This window comes from Ambystoma mexicanum, chromosome 8 (genome assembly GCF_040938575.1).
Source record: "Ambystoma mexicanum isolate Mex_15411 chromosome 8, UKY_AmexF1_1, whole genome shotgun sequence".
NCBI classification, from domain to species: domain Eukaryota; kingdom Metazoa; phylum Chordata; class Amphibia; order Caudata; family Ambystomatidae; genus Ambystoma; species Ambystoma mexicanum.
This window is the reverse complement of record NC_090929.1, coordinates 815,513,319-815,535,705: the sequence shown is the minus strand read 5'-3', so window position 1 is coordinate 815,535,705 and position 22,387 is coordinate 815,513,319. Positions and strand designations below refer to the sequence as shown.

General features: G+C 46.4%; 1 protein-coding gene and 1 long non-coding RNA gene across 2 annotated transcripts in view; one reads left to right on the top strand and one right to left on the bottom strand.

Annotated features, from left to right (window-relative positions):
* Nucleotides 1-8,486, bottom strand: part of LOC138472480 (uncharacterized) — a 215,750-nt gene extending 207,264 nt beyond the window's left edge. The window contains exon 1 of the long non-coding RNA XR_011268615.1: nt 8,358-8,486. This is a non-coding gene — a long non-coding RNA (uncharacterized lncRNA). The remainder of the gene's footprint in view (nt 1-8,357) is intronic.
* A 72-nt stretch (nt 8,487-8,558) lies between these two features.
* The window catches only part of CHCHD1 (coiled-coil-helix-coiled-coil-helix domain containing 1), a 54,741-nt gene continuing 40,912 nt past the window's right edge, over nt 8,559-22,387 (top strand). The window contains exon 1 of the mRNA XM_069610683.1: nt 8,559-8,745. Within this exon, the coding sequence (XP_069466784.1) occupies nt 8,610-8,745 (136 nt within the window). The 5' untranslated portion in view covers nt 8,559-8,609. The remainder of the gene's footprint in view (nt 8,746-22,387) is intronic.

Here is a 22,387-nt window from a genome sequence, read left to right as displayed (position 1 = left end):
CAAGACATGACGGGGGATCCTGCCCTCTTATTAGTTGACGCTGAGAAAGCATTTGATAGGGTGGAGTAGGACTTTCTAAAGGCAGTGCTAGTTAAGTTTGGAATGGGAGGTAAACTTATTAGGGGTATAATGGCCCTTTACTCGTCCCCTAGCGCAAGTGGACTAGTGAATGGGGGATACTCTTGGTGGTTCAAATTTGGAAGAGGAACGAGGCAGGGATGTCCTTTATCTCTGACACTGTTTGCACTTTCCATGGAACCGCTGGCCCAGAAGATTAGGGTGGACCCTGGGGTTGTGTGATTTCAGGTAGGGTGGTGGAGTACAAAAGCAGTTATATGCAGAGGATATGCTCCTGCACGTTAGGGAGCTTCTTCAGTCGATTCCGGTAGCACTATCTTTGATTGAACAGTATGGCCGTAGGGCAGATCTTAAAATCAATAAGTCCAAATCAGTGCTCTTCCCACTCAATAAGAAAAGTGATGGGGAAATAGCAAGGTTTTCAGCGCAGGGAATGCAGATTAGTCTGGGCACGATGAAATATTTGGGTATAAAGGTCACTAGAACATGTGTGTGGGGAACTCTTTGAGGCAAACTTCCCACCACTCATGAACAAAATTAAAGAGGGCTTTGGAAAGTGGGAGAGGCTAACAATCTATTGGCTGGGACGCCTCAATGCGCTCAAATGGTGGTTCTCTCCCGAGTACTTTATGAATTCCAAATGCTCCCCATCACCATCCCGGCGACGTTCTTCAGAGAGATCCAGAGCCCCATTATACGGTTTCTGTGGCAGGGGAAAAGGGCACGGATCCCCAGGGAGACACTGGTACTGCCCAAGGAGAAAGGGAGGTGGGAGGGTGGGCCTCCCAAACATGAAGTTGTACTATCAGGTCGCTCAGCTTAGAGTTCTAATACCTCATCGTAGATATCAGCGGGATCTGCAGTGGATTGTGTTGGATAATCTATACCTGCACCCGGCTACAGTGGCTGAATGGTTATGGGTCCCCAGAAATAGACTCCCTAGGAGGATCCAAGACCATCCAATTGTTGGTACCCTATGGGAAATCTGGCAACAAGGAAGGGAGATGGAGGGGCTTACTACATGGCCCTCCCCGTTGGGTCACCTCTGGGTGCCAGGGGTCAGGGACATGATACCGAATTCTGAAGGCATAAATTAGTTTTCAAAAATGGATTAGCAGAGTTTGCTAATGACATTTTTCTTGATTAGCAAACAAACCCATTTGATTAGCAATTTTGTACTAATAATTTTAATGCCACCAGAAGATACTTGTACCCAAGATATAAAATGAGCAACAATACAGCAGTTTTGTATACCGCTGAAGTAAGACATTAGTGAGATAAGTCAGGCCTTGCTAATTCTTTCTGTAAAATGGTGCATGTCACCACAATCTACTTTAGTTTGGCACAGTGCTGCAACCCAGAGGCCAGTCATGCACAGTGAAACTTTTATTTGTCATTTACTGCAAACAAAGTAAAGTTTAAATAAAAGTTTCCAACATCCCCTGCAAATGGTACTGGCCCTTCTTAAAATCTACTTGACTATGCGAGTGGGCGAAAATACTTTGCAAGCCCTGGAGGAGTGTCTGTAAAAAGGTTAGCTGCATGACCGGACACAAATAGATATGATAAACAATGCTCTTAAAACAGTTTGGCCAGCTCTCTCTACTGCAGGTGCAAATATATAATGCAATCATAATCATAGAGCAAAGAGAGCTCTGGGGGCCAACTACAGTGTGCAGTTTTGTAGTAGGACTGTAATTGTAGAGACTGGATGAAACTATTGATAGCTGCTTTAAGTAGATATCAAGTTAGCTTTGTGTATTCATTATGTAAAAGACTAAGCAGAGTGGATGGCATAGCAGGCAGAGAACTGGGCAAACTAGGCAGAATATTGTAATTTGGGGCCATCTCACTTTCAGGGTAACGGTATAAACCAACATGGTAACGGGTATAAACCAACATGGGTTGAGTGTCATGGTCATGAAGTCAGGGGCACAGGCATGCAGGGGTCGCATGCAGAAGAGACCTGGGTGGCAGGCTCATCAGCAAAAGTAAACAAGAACATCCATTTAACACCAAAAAGCTTTTATTATGGACATATTATGGACATAGCACTTCAGATGCATTAACCTTGAACATTCCATCCATTAAGCACTTCAGATGCATTAACCTTGAACATTCCATCCATTAAGCACTTGGGATGCATTAAGCAGCCCCAAGTTTTTTCTTGGGTGTGGCTGCTAATGGATTCACAGTTATATAAACTGCCCTGATCCTCAAGACAGACGCTTTGCGTTATTCTGCACTTACCAGCAGCGTCGCGCTCACCGTCGCCTGTGTTCAGACCTGCTTACCTTTTGAAGACCCTGCTTCTTGGACATCCTGCTTCCTGCCAGCATACATACCAACTGGGGGAAGCTGTTCTTACCTGTACATCTCTTTGGCGAACCAAGCATTCATCTTTACACTTTCCGGAACGCCAAAATCTTCATCTTGGCACCGCAGCACGACATGCTCCATCATCCACAGCAGCACCTGCAAGGAAAAACAGAAGACAAGGTTACACAAGGAAAAAACAGTCAGTTTAAGGTCGCGCTTCACCATACTTTGCGCTTTTCCTCAAACCATCACTTACCTGCTGTCGAACGTTACGGTAGCATCAATCATCCATCCGACCAGGTCTTACAGCTGCATTGAGGCCGCATTTCCATCTAAGGGAAGAAAACAGAAGAGACACATTATTGTGGGCATAAGGAGCAACATATAAAGACATTAAACAGAACAAACAGAATCACAAGAGCTCAAGAGACACTTACCAATGATAAGGAGAAGCATAGTCGCAGCTGGACTGGACTAATCCTTATCAGGGATTAGTGAAGGAACTAGATCCCATTCAACACGCCACTGCCAGAAGTAGCAGGACAGAGAGCTTACCTTCCATAATTCACATGTGTGCTTTAGGGGCCGGCATATGCTCACAGAAATCGTACTTTGGGGAGAAGGGTTCGAGAGGTATAACAATCACTGATTGGCGCACTCGCACACTCTTATCTCCACGCAGGAGCAGTATCACCATGTACCACCGCTCACCGCTTTTCTACCGAGGGAGAGGCCTGAAAGGGGGGGTGAGTCAAGTTCATGGAGGGCTGCAACCGTGCCCCATCGCCTCTGCAGAGACCAGGTGAGCATAACATTGAGCACTAGTTGAAAGCTGTATGTAACCAGCAGGCCACAGGACTAGGTTTGCCATCAAAGCATTTGGCCGCACGGTCATGTACATTTTCAAAGGTGTACACTCGTCAATATGGTGCATCTTTCCCAAAAAAATGAAATCTAGTTGACACTGAGATTTGGATACACTTCACTGTAAAGCATGGAGACAATGCAGTGTTTTACAGTAGTAATACTGTAATTATGTAACCTATTACATTTTTAGAAAAGGTATTGAAAGCCTTTTAAAAAAAAATACCTAACACATACTGGTCTTTGTCAGACACGATACAGTTAGCTTAATAACCATATTATCCCGATTATTTCTGGTTTGCAATTATTTGAAAAATAAAAATAAAATGTGCATAGCACTCCCACACAGGCCTTTTGACAAATGAGTGAAGGGGGTGATTACTGCTGCACTCTCTCTCCATTAACCCCTTTGAACTTGCAGTGTACTAACCCATTTGAACTTGCAGTGTACAGAGAAAAGAGGGTGTAGAGAGCTCTGAAGGCAAGAGAGGAATGCAGGGTGAGCTGTGCTTTCATTGAACAGGGTAACTTAAATAGCTAACTTTGCTACACAAGTCCCAATTTAATGAGCAAACCTACAGAATTGCATAGCAAATTGCTCCGTGACACTGCTTAATTTATGCCTTGCTGAATGATTTCAGAAATGGTACAAAGCGGGCTGGAAAGGATAGGACAACTATGGAGGGGGGGGGGTAACTTTATTGCCATAACAGAGTTGGAGGCGGCAACAGACATAGGCAAACTTTCAGTGTTCACTTTCCTACAGTTAAAAGGGGCTCTCACAAGAAGGAACCTGACTGAGAAGCTACAAAGGGACCTCACACCCTTCGAATTACTATTGGATAGGAGGACGGAAATGAGAGAGCTGATCTCAGCAATGTATGGGGCCCTGGTTGCCAGAGTAAGGGATCTACGGAAAAACTGAGGGGTTGATGAGAACGAGATATGGGATTCAATCTGGACCCTGACCTCGGATAGACTGTGCAGGAGTGTAGCGAAGAAATCAATCTCTTGCCAATATAGACTCCATTCCATTAAGCTACTCCACCGATGGAACTTTGACCCGGTTAAACTTTCGAGAATGTATCCGAACACAAGCCCCAGGTACTGGAGGGGGTGTGAGAGGAACGCTGATTACTGGCATATGTGGTGGGAGTGTCTGAGGGTGCACATTTTCTGGGACGAAGTCCTGGGGTGGATAAAAGACCTAGATGGCATATTCCAAATAAAATTACCCATCTGACCTTGTTTGGCATGGAAGAGACAAGAGGGAATATAGGAGACCCCCCTAAAATGGCTGCAGCACTGATGCTAGCTGCAAGGGCATGTATAGCGACCAAGTGGAAAAACAAGCTCCTCCCAGGGAAAAGAGACTGGAATAATGTGGCCAGGAATATGTACACTATGGAAAGGATTACAGCGGGTTTCCATGGCCAAGCAGGCTCATTAGAGACAGAATGGGGGGAGTTTCTTGTAAGATACATGAGCCCGGCACCCCAGACAGAGCTGGGCAGAGGGGAGACTGGGGGGGGGGGGATTGGAGGGACGCACGAGTGTAATACAGGATCTCGAAATGCATATAGAACTACGTAGAACAGACTTGAAGGAGGGGCCTGGAGGAAATGGGGATTCACAGACCAAGATTTTTGTGTAGCAATGAGACTGTGGAGACGACGAGGTGATAAGTGAGCAGGAGTGAGACATACAAAGGGGGTGGGGGAAGTGGAAAGGTGGAGGGAATTATTATATGTTGTATAATGATATGTTTGCCCGCGGGGCACAAGTTCCTTCCAGTACCACTGGGCCTGGGCTGTTAGTTGTAAGTGGTATAACATTTCAATTAAGTACAAATATGAAGAAAAAGAAGAAAAAAAAATACATGCCCGAACGATCGGGACAATAATATTTTTGAGCAAACTTCCCCTTTAAGGATTGGGTTGCACTCGATCGGGGCGAATTACAGGAATGGGACGTAACCTATCATGGGGGTTTACCTTATTTTCAGGACCGACTATTCCTACCAACCCAACACACCAGACGACAAGCGCTGGAGTGGTTCCATGATGTCCTAATCAATGGTCATCTAGGACAAAACAAAACCCTAACTCTTTTGCAACACTGGCGTAGGTGGCCTACCATGAGAAAAGACACCATTGAATATGTCAACACTTGTGCATGTTGTGCCCAGGGTAAACATCTGAGGGACAAACCACTCGGTCTACTCCAACCCGCCATACCATATCCATGGATTTTATAACTGACCTGCCCAGAATAAAAACGCATGACACAATATGGGTGGTAGTAGATTGTTTTACTAAAATGGCCCGTTTTGTTCCTTGCTCAGGCGTTCCTTCTGCTCGTTCCTGTTTTGGCTCGTTTGTATTTCCGACATATATCTTGCCTTTTTGGTCTTCCGCCCATTATCATTTCTGATCGCGCACCCAATTTACTTCTGTGGTGCCCTAACAGCCATGTTAGGTATGGACATCCGTTTTTCATCGGCATACCATCCCGAAACTGATGGACAGATCGAGCGCGTGAATCAGACACTAGAGCAGTATCTGCATTGTCTTTGCCTCCAACACCAGGAAACATGGCACAATGTCTTGAGTACAGCCGAATTCTCCCATTAACAACGCTCCACACTCCTCTACTGGGTCTTTTCCATTAATTTCCATTTATGGTCAGCGTCCACGTACCTTGCCATTTCTACTGTCCCGGGTTTTCTCCGTCCCAGCTGTGAATGATTGTTACTCCAGCCGGTTCATGAGCACACCTATGCAAATCTCCAAAAGGCGCAGGACACCATGTGTGAGGCACTAGACAAGCAAAGTCGACCTGCCCCTCCCTACAAAACTGGTGACGAGGTTTGACTGTCCATGCGCCATCTCCGTATTCCGGTTTGCCGTAAGCTACAACTGAGATTTGTGGGACCTTACCACATCACAAAGGTTATCAACCCTTGCTCTTTTCGTCTTGCTCTGCCCGTTTCCTGGCGCATCCACCCAGTCTTTCACGCTTCCCTCCTCAAGCCATGTCCACCCTCCACACGTATTACCGTCCCACCTCCTCCCGTCACGCCTGGCTCTGGTGACGAATACGAGGTACATGCCATCCTTGACTCACAGTTCTTCAGGGGTGCTCTACAGTATCTGGTGTACTGGAAAGGGTATGGTCCGGATGAACGAACCTGGGAACCTGTCAAGAACATCCATGCCCCTGCTTTGCTGCAATGCTTCCACCTATCCCAACCACATCAGCAGCAGGGTCTGCGGCCCTTAGGGCAGGGCTCTGTCATAATCCTACACCACTTACCTGCCCATCCACAGCGGCCCCAGCTGCAAGGGGAGAACACTCTGGCTCTTCCCCAAAGAACCAGGGGTCCCGCGTTCTCTGTGGTGGTCACCATGGCGCCTGAATGACGCGTCAAGGCATCGGCCACGTGCTCAACGCATCGGACGTGACTTTTATAGTCATGTGATATTGTAATCAGGAAATCACATAGCCCAGTGCTATATAAGGAAGCCCCATTCATTCCTCCTTGCTTCTCAACGTCTATGGGCGGCTACTTTGTTTCTTGGTACTTTTCTTGTTCTTGTGATCACCTACTTCTCCTTGGAATTTTATGGTTGCTTTATGACCCCTGGCTTGTGTATTGGACTGCTTCTGGATTACCCTTCTGCTCCCGCTGATCCTGTGGCTTTGACTTGGCTCGGACTCCTGGATTGCTTTTTGGATTAGCCTTGCTGGTTCTTTGATGAACTGTGCATTTTTTTTAACTTGCCTCTGCTTCCTGGACTGCGTTTGGATTATCCTTTTGCTCTGGTGAACTGGTTATTGTACTTGCTTCTTCCCCTTGGATTTTTCTGGAACTTGTTGAAATATATCACACTGTTTAAAGGTGTGAGACCCATTCTGAATGCTTGCGCAAAGAGCCTTGGCCAGAGTTTCACACTGAAGCAGTGAGCATGTGATCCGGGGTCTGCAGTCCACACACACACACACGCAGGGGATTCCCATGCTCCCACTTGTGAGATTTGCACCAAATTTGTGAGATTGTGCTCCAAGGTAGGAGGCACACAGTCTTTGCTCTTAGCAGAGCCAGCCTTAGGGGGGGCGAGCCGGGTGACCGCCCAGGGCGCCTCACCCCCCAGGGTGCCATTATCCCCCGCCACGCCAGATCGGGGGAGTCTTTCAAGGGGAGGCGGCGTGGCAGGTGGGCTTTTGCCGTCAAATGCACCCATGGCGGCGGGCACACTTAAAATGCACCCCTCCGCCGCTGGCGCCCCTAATGACGAAAGGTGCCATTAGCCCCCCACCACGCCAGCTCTGGTGAGTCTTTCAAAGGCTCGAAGGCTCCCCCGAGCTGGCGTGGTGGCAGAAGGCGTGGCAGGCGCCTCATTGTCATTGAATGCACCCACAGCGGCAGGCTCATTCAATGACAAGGGGCTGCTAATGCACCCTATTAATATCATTCTGGCGAGGAGGGTAAAACAAAACATCCTGGCCCTGTCCCCTTCCGCCCCTGTTAACTAAGGGCGCGGGGGTGGGGTGCCATTTCGCCCAGGGCCCTGCTGTCCTCAAGGCCGACCCTGGCTCTGAGGTGTGACACACTCACAGGATGGGATGGCATTTCGTTCTCTCATCCTAGTTGTGTTGCTCTGCCTTTTGAGGGTTACTGCAACCTGGATGATTATAGAGGGGCTGGTCGGACAGTGTTGGCCTACAGGAATGCAACTGGCAGGCTTAAACCTCCTTCTTACTTGACTTCAGTATATGCAGTACATGCTAGCCAATGTTTCCACTGTTCTGCAGCCCCCAAAACCACCTTGCACCAAGTTGCCGACCACGTGCAAATGAGGTCATATAACTGCTGGTGATGTCACTTCCTATATTTGAGCACCCCAGGAAATTCATAAATCGGCTCCACTGATCCACATTGCACAAAAAATAACCTTTTGCACTAAACCGTTTATTCTAAACGAATCACCAAAATATACCGAAATACCTTCTCTGTACAGGCCAAATCGCCCCACTCTACTAAAAAAACAACCAATTATGCGATTGCTTTAAGAGTTACTGTAAACCAAATTCACTTGGTAACGACGGTGTTCATCAGCTCTCGACAGATGTTTTAAGGTCTGCCCTTCCCAATTGTGCCACGAGGCTCCGCCAGTCTTCCAGCTCTTCCGTTGCGATAAGCCTTGCAAAGATAATACGTTGTTGAACTGCGCCACCTAAGGCAAGTGACGAGTCACGCCCGAACGTGAAACCCACGTGATGAATAGAGGATCTGAGCATTGACAAGGTCCGTTTTTCTGATGGGAACTAGCCACTAGACTAACATAATGGCGTCCTCCGGTAGCACGCTGCAAGCCAGGGTGATTTACCTGATGAGCGGGCGGCGGGGCAAGCCAGCGCTCACGTCTAAACGCGAGCTAGCTTTGGCCGATAGGGTGGCAAACAGGAAAGGTAGACTTGGAGGTACGTAAGCTAAGCGCCTAGGTTGTCATGTTTGGCTGTTATTTCGCCATGAGCAAACTAAAGGATATACAGTGCAGCGTGAGATATTAGCGCCCCCGTCACCTTCACGTTATCAGTGGTGGTTAGAGGAAACTGGGTGTTTGGTGAAAAGTAGTATTTAGGAGGAATGGCAAGATGAAACAACATGTTGAGCGACAGAGTGGTCACACTTGCTAGTAGATGAGTTCACGTTCGTAGAACATATTATATTGTCTATAAATACCTTTTGATGCGGCCCCAGCCCCTCCTTTTAAACAAAAGAACGGACTGGGCTCACCAAAAGATGTGACACCAGTGTGCCTCAGCTAGCATGCAGGAGGTTCTTTGATTCAAGGAGCCCGCCTTTTACCACAGGCTCCTTGAATGAAAGGTCTGTACTTGAAACAGGAGGAGGGCTGAAGGAGGGCCCAGTCTCTCCTTGTTTTCGAGTAACTAGTCATGCTGGGTGATGATGTTACTCGAAAAAAGGAGAGCTGGGCTGGCAGTCCAGCCCTCCTGTTTCAAGTAGACATCAGGCAGCCCACACTGCACGGTTACGCCTGCTGCTTGCAGCTGACAGTACTAAGGTTTAGAAAAAAAAAGGGGATGCCTTTTCTTTTTTCTAAACCGAAGTGCTGACACCTGCATGCAGCTCGTGGAACCGTGCAGCCTCTACACAGGCTCCCTGAGGTGTTGGCTGGCTGAGGCTAGTTGGGTGTGGACCCTGGCCCGGGGGGCCCTGGCCCACTTAAAGCCCTGTATATATGTCAACTTTAAAGGTGGCTCCAGGGTCACTTGTGCGTCGCTCTCATTATGGCCCGCCCCACACCATTTCCATATACAAGCAATTTGCATAGCCCCACCCACTTACATGTACACGCTGTGCCTGAACCCACCATATGTAGGGTGACCAGACTTAAAAAGTAAACCGGGACAGGGCAACTAACAAAAGTACGACTAACTCTTGAACGTGGTGGCACTACACTTCAGTAGTGTTTGGAGGAGAAAGGGATTTAAGTGTTAGTGTTCAAATAAACACATTATAATTTATCACAAACTAACACTATATTAAGTTGTAAAGTGCAGCATTTCTTCTGTGCGAGATTGTGCATGCCTGCCAGCTGTGAAGACCTGCTACAAAAACGGGGACCACTGCAGTTTCCAATGTAAACATAATCTTGAGAAAGGGGGACAGAGCCCCAATTTCTGGGACGGTCCTGGCAAATCCGGGATGTCCGGTCACCCTAAAAGTATGCTATGTTAAGTTGATTTATATGGTGCACTGCTACCATTTTCCTGGTCTCTAGGTGCTCACGTGCCTCTGTAAGTAAAAGTGGGTTGGGTTGGTTAGTGAGGCAGAGGGGGATAATATAAATGTTGTGCTCATTTGTTAATGTGTGTTGAACCAGGACGGACTGGTGGTTTCTGGGGTTGTTTTGTGCTCTCGGCTTGTGTCCGGAAGGGTGCCGTCTAGTGTTAGACTTGTTTGTTGTCTGAGTTGATTGGGTTTGTTGTTTGGTTGGAGAGTATTGCACAGTTTGCAGGTTTTGGTGGGTTCATTCACTAGCCCTATGGGTGTTTATTGCATGTGGGAGGTGTGGGGTTTTGGTGATCTCTGGGTAATTGTAGCTGTTGTATTTATCCCTTGTTTCCAGCTTATGGTTTGTAGCAGCTGTCATTGTATGGGTTGGTTGCTCTGCTAGTGAGCGTGGTTGTTGTATTGATGGTTTATGTGGGTGAGTTGACTAGCCAGGTTCTCAGCAGTTTCCTGAAAGTTAGGTGGCCTTCAGTCTTTCTTTTTCTTTTGGGATCTGAGAACGTGTTCCATAGTTTGGCTCTGAAATAGGAGAAGGTGGTTCCTCCGAATTTTCTTTTCTCGTATCTTGTTTTTATTTGGGGGTCGGTGCTAGATCTTTAGTCTCTTCTCAGTTGTTATCAGGAGATAATGATTTTGGCTCCTTATTTGTGGCAATGCATAGGGCTTTGAAGTTAATGCATTTCTTTACTGGTAGCCAGTATACATCTTCTTCGGGCCGGTGTGATGTGGTCTCTTCAATTTAGTCTCTGGAATAGTCTTGGTGCAGTATTTTTGATGTGTTGTAGTTTTTTGGTAAGGTGTGCAAGCATTTCAAGGTAGAGACTTTTTGAGTAGTCTGAGATAATACAAAGGAGATGACTGCAAGGGTTCTGTGTGTGAAATGAATATAGGGGAGGATCCCTCTTATTAAATGCATGAGGTAGACCTTTGTATTTGCAGTTGAGTTGACTTGTGGTTCCAATGTGATCCAGTTGGCCATGGGGTTTCTTAGGTTAATATTTTCACTGTTGACATCTCCGGTTGGGTTCCCATTCTTGAGGGCCATGTGAGGGTTGTCTGTGTCGGACTGTCTTCTTGTGAGGAGATAATTATATCTGTTTTGATTGGGTTTAGTTTGAGGTTGCCTTCCAGGTGTTTGTCTCTGAGGTATTTATTGAGGGTGTTGTCAGGATCTTTGTCGTTTAGTTATATTGAAGATGAGTTGGTTGGCGTCTGTATAGTTGTAGGCTGTCAGTCAATGGGCTTGATTGATCTTTGTTGGGGGGAGGGGAGTCGTTTAAATGTTGTAAGAGGAGTAGGGAGAGAATTGATCCTTCCGATACGCCTCAGTGATATTTTTTGCTTTTGATGTACATGGTGGAATGTTGGTTCTTTCAGTTAGGTCGGCGAGGAAAGATTTCAGCCATACATTGTGGACACTTCTAATTAGAATCAGAAAAAAAGTTATTTTCATTTACCAAGTGTAGATAAGGATTTGCCTAAATAAAATGACTTTTTGGTTTGTTAGTCCGAAAACCAATCCTATCGTCTTGCCCCCCTGGGCAACCATGCTCCGGTCTTATACAACCCTAGCCACATTCCTAGGGGGGTTTGGATCACTAAACCCCCCCTGCTTTCGTATCTCAGGGCCTATGTGTACTGTGTTACTCCTAGATAACCTCTAACATACTCTTATAGACATACTCCAAATGGACACAATAACATAAGACACAAATAAAACACATGAATATTGATTCAATTATAACAATAGAATACATGTATTTATGCAGAGCAAAGCATGATGCAGACAATACTAAAACTCTAGCCAATATCGAATTTGCACCTTTTATGCTTTGGTGCAAATCTACCATGCAGTGGATAACTACAAGCCTTACAGGCTTCTAATGCAAGCCTGTGATTCTAATGCAAGCGTCAAACATCCAGCAATCCTCTGCTTCATGCAGGATCAATCCTCTCCAATCCACACCATACTTCAAACTCACTCTCTAAGACAATCCCTGTCTGATTTCCCCTTTCCCAAAGCTCTTTGTGTGAGTGTCTGTTCTAATCATGGGCGTAATTCTAGGGGGACACAGGGGTGCCCATCCCCCCAACCTCCATGGCACACCCTTCTGTCCCCACCCATCTGGCTCGGGCACCCCTTCCTCAGATGCCACGTCCCCTTCAACATCCTCAGCAAAGCTACCCCACTGGTTCTAATCAATCAGTTTGTCTAGGCCATAAAGCATACTTCCCATTTGCTCTGTCTCCAGCTCTGTCTTTGTCAGGGCCAGGTCTCTCCTCTTCCCGCTACTCTGCAATCAGCCAGTCAGTGGCAGGCCCCTCAAAATCTGGTCACTTGAACTGCCTCTGCCAAGCTCTCCGATCTCTCTCTCCCAAAGCCATCAGATTCTGCTGCACCAAGACATCTCTCCCTCATTCTCAGAACTGCATCCAAACGTCTCTCGATCTATCTCTCAAAGAGCAGCTCCATCCAAAACTCCAACAGCAACTAGCTCGAACGAACTTCATCAGTATCTAACCCGATCTCCAACAGCAACTACCAAACTCCCTTCTCTTCACCTCTGCTTATACTAATCCATGACGCACCCATTCTCCATGGTTACTTTGTTCTCTAAGCTAAGAATGTCTCCTTCTGTCTCAGCATTCTTTATTCAGGCAGTGCCCGAATGTCTGTGTTTGCGTGTTCTGGTCAGTGCGTGTTCTGTCTCAATCTGACATTTCAAAGCATATCTATTAGCTCATGGCCTTCTGTGAGCGGTGCAAAACACCATCTATTCCTCCATTTCTCCATTCACTCCACTGTTGGCACTGTTGGCATCACAAAATCCTCTCTCCTCCAGAGAACAGGCCCTCTCTCCTCTCATGCAAAAGGCACTTCTCCCAATGTCGCGCTCCCTCCCACCTTTGCCCTCTCCGCGGCACACAAGCCATGCTGATTAGCCTCCTTCTACTAAGGCGAAGGCGACCTCTGTGTCTGCCAAGAAACTGTTTACATTCCTTCTTTCACACTAATTCATAACAATCTCTGCAGTGCCGCAGCGCAAAGAACTTCTGTGTGTCTCCATTCAGTGGAATGGCTTCATGCTTTCTCTATTCTCAAATGTGGTGCCAAACACATTCAAACAATACCAAGCACTATCCTCAAAGCATAATGCAAATTCTAAGTGCACACTCAATACATGGTGTCTCTACAATGCATACATGTGTACATGTAAATACAAAACATAACAATGTGTCATTCTAAATGGCTCTACATGGCATTTTCAAATATGACAGTGTGTCATTTCAGGCCTCATTCGTTCTCTCTAGTGCCTAGCACATTTCTCTCTCAGCCTAAGCGCTACATAAATGCATAATACATCATTCTAAAAGCATCTCTTTCAACATCATATGGCAATAACATAAATAAGCAAACCCTTCATATAACGGGGCCTATTCCTCTCTTCCAAATGCAAAATGCAAATGGCTAATGCATACAAAGTGGCAGTCTAACATATGGGGATAGTGTAATGATGCTACTTCTTCATGTACTAATCAGAACTAAACAGGATGCAATAATGGAATGATTCCATAGCAAAGAGTAATGTTTGGATAATGGTTCTATAAGAGAGAGTAATGATTCTGTAATGATTCTCTAATGATAACAAATCCAGGCTCCTCATCTTATCAGATTCTACAGGTTGAGCACTTCATGTTATTGGATTTACTTTATAGAACTGTCTAATGTGTCGTACTTCGGAGTTAACTTTTAATCAAAGTTGGGGGTGATATTACAGTGAAGTACCTTATGATTTTGAGCAAAAATCTTCTAGAATGTGTTCACTAGCAATTAATTTGACATATTGAAGCATATTAATATTTGAAACAATTGAATGAACCAAGTTGTCAACAGTTGTATAACTGGTTCCCTAATGCCTACTTTTATTTATTTTCAGAAATTCGCTTTATTTAACTGTGGCTCCACCAACCAATAGCTTGATAAAACTGCCTAACACTCAGGTTTTTGTTCTTGATGATCTGGGCGATGAAAGACACTTTTTGGCTGCAAAGTCATCAAAGATACAAAGGTCACAGAAGTTCAAACCTCTGTGACTGTCTGAAGAGAAGCTGACCTCAGTAATGCCACTGTCTGCACAAGAAGGGCATCTTTATTAGCATGATGACCTTGATTCTCGGCCTGCCCTTATCCCGGTGGGAGGGGGCGGGGTGATGCAGGGGTCTCCTGACACATGGACTAAAACGTCTAGAATGCCGGTCAAGTGGCACAGCGAGTAGAGCGCTCGCTTTGACATCCGTGCAGAGGCTGCTAACGCAGGTTCGAATCCCGGCAGGGCCAAACTCAGCCTTTCATCCTTCCGAGGTCGATAAATGAGCACCACACACCGTGGGTAATAATAAGCAGCGCTCAGATACCTCAGGGTTCGTAGCGCTATATAAATGCCAAATTATTATTATTATTATTTTATTTTATTATTATTATTATGCCAAGAAAAAAATATATTCGATGGGCGCCACTTAACATGAGCATGTTGTTAGGCAGAATCGTATGCAGTACCCTTTGGGAACACTACACACAATTAACACTGCAAGTGTCAGTACAATCTCACCTTTGGTACAAGCCTGTACTACACAGTAATGTGGTAGCAGTGGCTGAGCAGCCAGACTTCTCAAGAGTAAAGTGAGCAGTACAACAGGTTACACAAAGGACTAGCAATTACAGTGATTCAAACAAACACTTTAATCAAGGTTTCTTGGTAAAAGAATATACATTTATTTACAGTCATTTGGAAAACATTCCACTAGTAAAAGCAGCTGAATTCCACACTCTAATACACTGCAATACACAGCCAATCAGTTTCTGAACAAGTTCAGCGTCCCTGAAGTGGGAGCAAAATGGCACTTCTGTTACTTTAAAAAGGGGTAAAAAGACAAGTTTATAAGAATCAACGGCACACATACTTTCATAGGCAGGGCAAAGTGTTTCAGTTCACTACAACCAGCAATTAACTTCAATAGGCCTGGGCCAAAGTCAATGGTTCAGAGTCTTGTATAGGTTAGCACATTTCTGGTAGTAAACGGTTATGTCTTTGCTACGGATCTTAGAAGAATTTGGTCAGATGAAAAGTTAGATCTTGGTTTAGGGAAGGACAAGTCTTCCAAGTCGGGAAAGTTTCACAAACTTTCACCACAGCCGAACTGAGTTCTGCACCGCACTTGCAAAGTACCTTGTAAGTGAAGAAAAGCTGTAGCTGAGGCAGTTGTTCCTGGCAGTTCCTGTGCTTCAGTCTTGGGGACAAGGAGGACGTTGGGATGTTCCTGCACTGCCCAGGGAAGAGGCCACAAGCTTGGCAAAACATCGGTTTAAGGTGCGAGTGCCTTTTAAAGACCATAAACTGGTATTCTTCCCACTGGCTATCCGGTTTTCAACAGCACTCTGAAGAAAATTCGACCAGTATGGGGACGGTGTCCAGGCGGCTTACGAGTTGGTTGTTCACACCAAACTCAAGGGAAGAAGTTAACCTTGAAGGGCTTCTCTGTCGATGGAGTTTCAGGCATTTCGGACCTGCAGCAGGGCTTCACCGGTAGACCAGGAGTTGCAGCAGTCGTCTTCCTTCAGCTTGTCTTTGGTTCTTTCGTTCCAGTGGTCGACTCTGCTTTCCAAGTCCCATAGACCTGCTTTTACAGTTTTCTCCCATTCATTCCAGCCTAGCTGTCACTCACCCAGCAGGGTGGCTGTCCTTGCCGGACAGCCAGCCGGCCAATCATGCCAGAGTGCATTCAGGTCTCCTAGGAGACTAAGCATAGGGAGTTTCGGGCATCTCCCTCACATCCTGTCCACCCCAGACACTTAGGCGCCAAAAAAGGGCTTCAGCACTGAAGCCTGCCAAAGGCCAACAAAGGGACCAAACCTGGTTTGGCGTGCAGAGACCAACATAAGAAGGACCTTTTCAAAAAGAAATGGTGAAAGAGTCAACCAGAGACATTTTACAGATAGTTGTTGGGTGCCATATTGGAAAACATGACTGACCCGATTTTTAGCAACCAGTGTTCGTGGTTGGGAAAAATCATGGTAGTTTGTTTAAAACCACTGCCACCAGCCATTTCAAGTGGGAAAGGGTAACATTTGACTGTTACCCGAGTGTTTAGACTCGGGGGGGGGGGGGGTAAGCTAGGCAACCCCTCCAACACTCTATAGGCAGATAGTGTGTGCTGGGTCTGTAAATTTAAAAAGACTAGTAAAGTCAATTTAACTTTACAGGCTCTGGGAGACAGTAGTCGGTCCCAGAGAAGGTATTTAAACCTTGGGGAGTCTGAAAGACACCCCTGTGCCACTGCACTGAGGGTGCTGTGACACACAGAAAAGATGATGCCTATGGAGTTGTTTTAAAACTCCATATCCAAAGAACACAAAAGTAAAACGCATATCAAAATACATGGACGAGTGGGGAAAAAGGCTCACACCCTTCCCAGGTAAATTTCTAGAAATCTGGCAAAGTTGCTAGGGGTCTCGAAAGGTAAGGGAAATTGGCACATTCTTGAGAATTCTCCCTAACATGTGTTTAGTTGAGAGCTCAGTGAATGTCCAAAGCGAATGAAAATGCTGTCTTGGCATTGGAATACATTTACTACTTCAAGCAGTAATGCAAACAAAGTTGAAGCAAAATTCCATTCGTACATAGTTTGCGGTTTAGTAGGGCTTGCTAGATTGTAAAACCTATTCAGTGATTTTAAAGCATTAGCGCGCGATCTGGTAATCGGCACGTCCTCACCCTGCCTTCTCCCTCTAAGTTGGCCCACTTACTACGCAGCAATCGCATCTACCTGCTCAGGCTGCCCCTCCACCACCCGCTGTTACTATCCTAGCCCATTTATGATACCACACTGGTCATCTTATATGTGGAACCACCCCCCACCCCCTTACCCTCGCCTCTTCTCCTGCGTTTCCCCACTAGCGTGTCCACAACCCTACCAGCAGCATGACTTTTATGCACCATATTTGACTTTTAGCTTAATGCTAAAACCTGCATCTTGCCTGCTATGAACCTGATCTTGACTCTGCAGCCTTTTGCTGTACACTGTACGAATTTTGTCTTTATGCCTACCTGCACCCCTGATGTAGCCCCGTACCATGAGGCGTGGCTTTTCCAGTGCGTGCACCCATACCTATTTTGGCTGTCGTGCTTCTGTAACCTACCACCAGTTCCTGCATATCTGAGGTAGCACCCATACCATGAGGAGCTGCTCTGCCAGATGCTTTCTATGAACCACTGTATACATGGTATTGCACTTTTAAGAATGTCATGTCGCACTAGCGCCCTGATGCCTGAGGGTTTGGTTCGCTGCTATAAATGCAAAAAATAAATGCATTAATCTTAAAAGTGCCATGTCTGATTAGGCCATTCAGTCCTGATTTTTGGGTAACTTGAGAGCACTGAATTTTAAAGTCACATGTTGATATAGCTCTGTGATTTGCCTATAACATATAACCTGCCGACTGTCTTTATATAACCCTATTTGTAGTTGCAGTGGTACCAATTTTACCAGTGACCCATTAAGGTCTTTGCTCTCAAGAAATATGTTTTATGGCTTCAGAACTGGCACAGTCCTAAACCTATAAACTCCTGTCATGCCTCTACTGCAAAATGCTTACTTAAGATGCACCTCTATCTGGAATTTGCACCAAAGTAACTGGGGCTCCACATAAGGTTTTGAAGTGGGAGTTTTATACTCCGTTTTTTTCAAGATTGGGGTTTTTGGGTATGGAAAAGAAATGATTACTAATGGGGTAGGGAAGGGGGCTCTTTCAGACAATTAAAAACATATTTAACGCTTTTGCTATCTACACTCCTGCGCACATAATAATGCAATCAAAGATGCACTTCACCCTTTTCAGCTCAACAGAAGCGCTTCTTCCTGAGAACTGCTCTACTGGTACTGGTTAAGATGGATTTCTAAAATCTGACCTGGTGGACAGATTTTAGGACACCCTAGGTGAACTATGTTGGGTAAGCGAGCCAAACCTGGAGAGCAGTCAAGGTTATTTTCCGGACAGTGTGAGTGAATGTCCACAAAATTCTCTGTCTCTTTCTCTCTTTCTCTCTTTCTCTCTCTTTCTCTCTCTTTCTCTCTCTTTCTCTCTCTTTCTCTCTCTTTCTCTCTCTTTCTCTCTCTTTCTCTCTCTTTCTCTCTCTTTCTCTCTCTTTCTCTCTCTTTCTCTCTCTTTCTCTCTCTTTCTCTCTCTTTCTCTCTCTTTCTCTCTCTCTCTTTAAAATGAGCTGGAACCAAGTCCAGGGTTTCAGCAGTCCAATCCCTAAGAAGAATAGGAAATTGTGCCCAAATGTCACGGGAGCCTCAATGCTTCTCCCCAGAATGTATCTAATGGGTAAACTACTTGTGTGTGAAGTCAAGTCATGGTGAAGATGGGGTTCGCAATTGAGACTTGATGAGCAGGAGCTAAAACCATCTCTTGGGTGTTGGGCATCACCCAGTAGGCAGGAGCTACCAGAGATGCTCTTTTTACTTTCTGTCCATTTTATATGAACCGTTGTGTTCTAATTCTTGTTTATTAACATACTCCAAATTAATGTCACACTTGCATGTTTGGAAGGCACGAGTTGGCCTGAGGAGCCAAAAATTGCTCATGGTAGCCGTTGGTTTCAAGCTAGCCAGCTCTACTCTGCTAGAAGCAGGAGCGAAATAGCTCACAGCTCCCCTCAATTTCAAACCCTTAGAAGATGTTCATTAGGGTGTTCATGCACACACCTGCCAGTTCCTGGTTCTGTACACTGAAGAGGCACAACCATATAGGACCGTTTCCTCCTGAAGATGACGACAATGGCCAAACAAAGGTAGTTGTTCGGAGATGGTGTTAAAACAAGGTAAACATTTTGGCCATAGTACTAGCCAAGTGAATGTGCACATATAATTATTTTTTTTATACTGATATATGGTTATACAGTTGACAACCTTTTACCATGTTGAACAGATTAAGATCAATTGCCCTACGCTTAGTTTGACTCTTAAAATCAAGTTAATCAAGTGTTGATAGCTGCTTCTGTATGGCAATGGAGAATTTGACCACAGCTAGGGTTACTGACGTTTTTTCTCCTGATTGTAGCATTTTCCACCATAGGTCTTTTGATTACTGTCCATATTTTGTGATGATGGGAGTCATGAGAGTAGTCCTTTGTGGCGATAGAGCTGGGCAGACCATCATCAAATGAAGCAGGTTTTCTATCGACTCAGGATTTTGACATAGTCTGCAATTCAGAGGAGCTGCGTGATTTCGTGGTCAAGTAGTTTCTCTTGTTTTGATTGTTGAGCAGAAATCTAAGAAATTGGTCTCTGAAGTACCAATGAGAAAACAATTTTAGATAGCTTGATAGGGAATTTGGCTTTTTGTTGTCCTCCCATGGTTTCCCATAGATTTTACATGTTGACCATTCGTTTTCAGTCCTGAACCAATCGCAGGAGTATAGCTTTTTTTTTAACTTTGTCCAGGTTGTTGATCAAAGTATTTGCTTGCTCTCCTGTAATATCGAGTAGACTTCGACATTCTGTTTGCCATAAGGTCAGTATTGGATCTTGTTCTTCCACAAGCGCTTTTCTGAGACATTTAAAACCGCCTTTGGGATTTTCCTCTATGCATTTTCTGTAGAATGAGAGTATCTTCCACTCTACAATAGCTAGCATGGAGGTTAGACCCAATTCTCTGCGAATTGCTTGTATTGGTGTGCCTTTGGGCAGGCAAGGTATGTTTTTCCAAAAATGTCCTTCTAAAGCTGCCCAATTTTTGGCTTTAAAGTTAAGAGGTTTCCGCACCATAGGTAAGAATCGGAATGACCTTGGCTTTATAGAATTTGATTAATGGAATCGGGCTGAAACCGCAATAGCGTCTCAAAATGATTTTTCCTAGACCTGTCAAGTTCATTACTTTCTTTTTTTTAAATTTGGAGCCATGCAGAGAGGGCGCTAGAGAGCCATCCAAGATGGCTGCCTCCTAGAGAGCTCTGTGTGGCTCTCCATTAATCCTGCGACATCCTTCCCTCTGCGGTGTCCGTTTCTCCCACAACTACAGCCAGGTGCATTCAGGAGGCGCCGACGAACATTTTAAGCCCAAAATCGTCTTTGGCGGCAGAGCAGCGGCCGAGTCCCGGCCTGGCCAGCAAGGCCTGCCGTTCACGCCGGCAGTGAGCCTCGAACGGAGGAGGGGATCGAGAGAGAGGTGCAAGAGCTCCCCATCAAAGCTCGAGCGTCGGTGTAACACCCGACACCCAGAGCCAGCGGAGACCCGTGGGAGTGTAGAGCTGGGCCGCGTCAAGCAGCGGGTAGACGTGCGCGCCGGAGGCGCCAAGAGACACACAGTCTCCGTCCCTGCAACAGCCCGGCCGAAGCTCAAGAAGAAGTGCGACGAGCAGCGGTGCTCTCGCCGAGCACCCAGGTAGGAGCTCCCCCCAGCGTGCGCAAGCTGCCTCCCCGATCCGTCTGTCTACAGAAACCCTGTGCTTCCGTCAAAATCCTCGGTGAACGAGGGAGGCACAGCAGGATACGCCTCGCCAGCAACCGTCCCCAACGCCCAACCGGCTGCCTCCCCTCCGTACGAGGGCCGCACCCGACCTACTCCGGGCTTCCACGAACTGCGAGAACACCGAGGCCCCCCCCTAAGGCGGAGCGGAGCGGAACACGCAGCGACAGGGGGATATCACCATCATTCCCCGCAGCCACAGCGAAAGCCACAGCGATCAGCCCATTTGGCCGAGGCCAACACTGTCAAACCCCACGGCTGCCGAGAAACAGTGCCCAGATCAGAGACCCTCAGCACCCCATAGCATACAGCAGAACGGCAGGCATAGGAGACCCGGACTAACAGTATCACCTCTAGGGGTTTGGCTACGACACATGGCCATACGGGCCCCGCCGATCGGCGACACAACTCCTCACACCGAGGCCCGGAAAAAGCCCGGCAGCTCACAACCAGAATACCTGCAGCCTGAGGAGCACAGCGACCCCGTCTGAGAACCTCAGAGGACGCCTCCGCAACACGGCGTTACAAACCCTCTAGCAGAGGCAGACGCTCCTCACAAGAACAGTACTAACCCGCGTAACACAAGTGGTCCTAACCCCCGAGCTAACCCCATACTCAAGTGTCTCTGCAGTAAAGGGAGTAGACTGCTAGAGCTTGCTCTGCAAATCAAGGGAAAAAAAAAAAAAAAAAAAAGCCGCCTCACCAGGAATTCACTCCAAACCTCCCCCAAACAACCCGACGCCGACCCAGCTACTACCCTAACGCAGCCACCATAACGAAAGCAATAGGCGTCACTCGATCACCAGTGTTTGACCACCAGTTATCCGCCTGTTCCATTTTCGAGTGCTTGGAAGCAGAAGATAGTTTAAAATGGGGAAATTAAACAAATCCCAAAAGAAACTGAACTTTGAGTCTGGCTCCACCAGCAAACCGCATTCCGAAGCGAGCGGAGCAGCGTCACCAACACCCACTATGTCCCTGCCAGAAGAGCAATTACCAAGTTTCGATATCAGGGAAATTCTGATGGACCTCAAAGCTGGAATTGGCGACTTGGGCAGTAAACTCGACAACCTATCGTCTAAAGTAGACCTGCTCCAACATCGCCTCGACAAGCACGCCGATAGGTTAGATACAGTGGAGCAACGAGTATCCGACCTGGATGATGGCGCAACAGGCCTTACCACAAGAGTCACCGCCCTCGAGTCCCAGATGAAAGCAGTCTGCGCCAAGAATGAAGATTTAGAGGGACGCTCACGAAGGAATAACATCAGAATCATCGGAATCAGAGAACAACAACTCCAAACGAAAATGGAGGACCATGTCGAACAGATCTGCATAGACCTCTTTGGGAAAGAGCTTCTCTCCAAATTGTTTGTAGTTGAACGAGCCCACAGAATTCCGAACATCAGACCAATCCCAGGCGCAAATCCACGGCCGATTATTGCAAAACTATTAAACTATAAAGATAGAGATGCGATACTCAAGGCAGCCAGAGAAAAAGGGAAACTGCAATATGACGGAGACCCAATCCAGTTCTTCCCAGATTTCTCCCCTACCGTTCAAACACTGAGGCGCTCCTTCACGACAGTTAAGAGAAGGCTGCAAGACAACCAGATACTTTACTCAATGCTCTACCCAGCAAAGCTTCGCATTCAACATGAAGGGAAAGCCCTCTTCTTCCACACACCTGAGGAAGCCAGCGACTACCTTGATCACGCCGGCTGCAGATCCGCCGCTAATAACCCCAGACCGCAGCGTGAACACCAAAGACGCAGAGA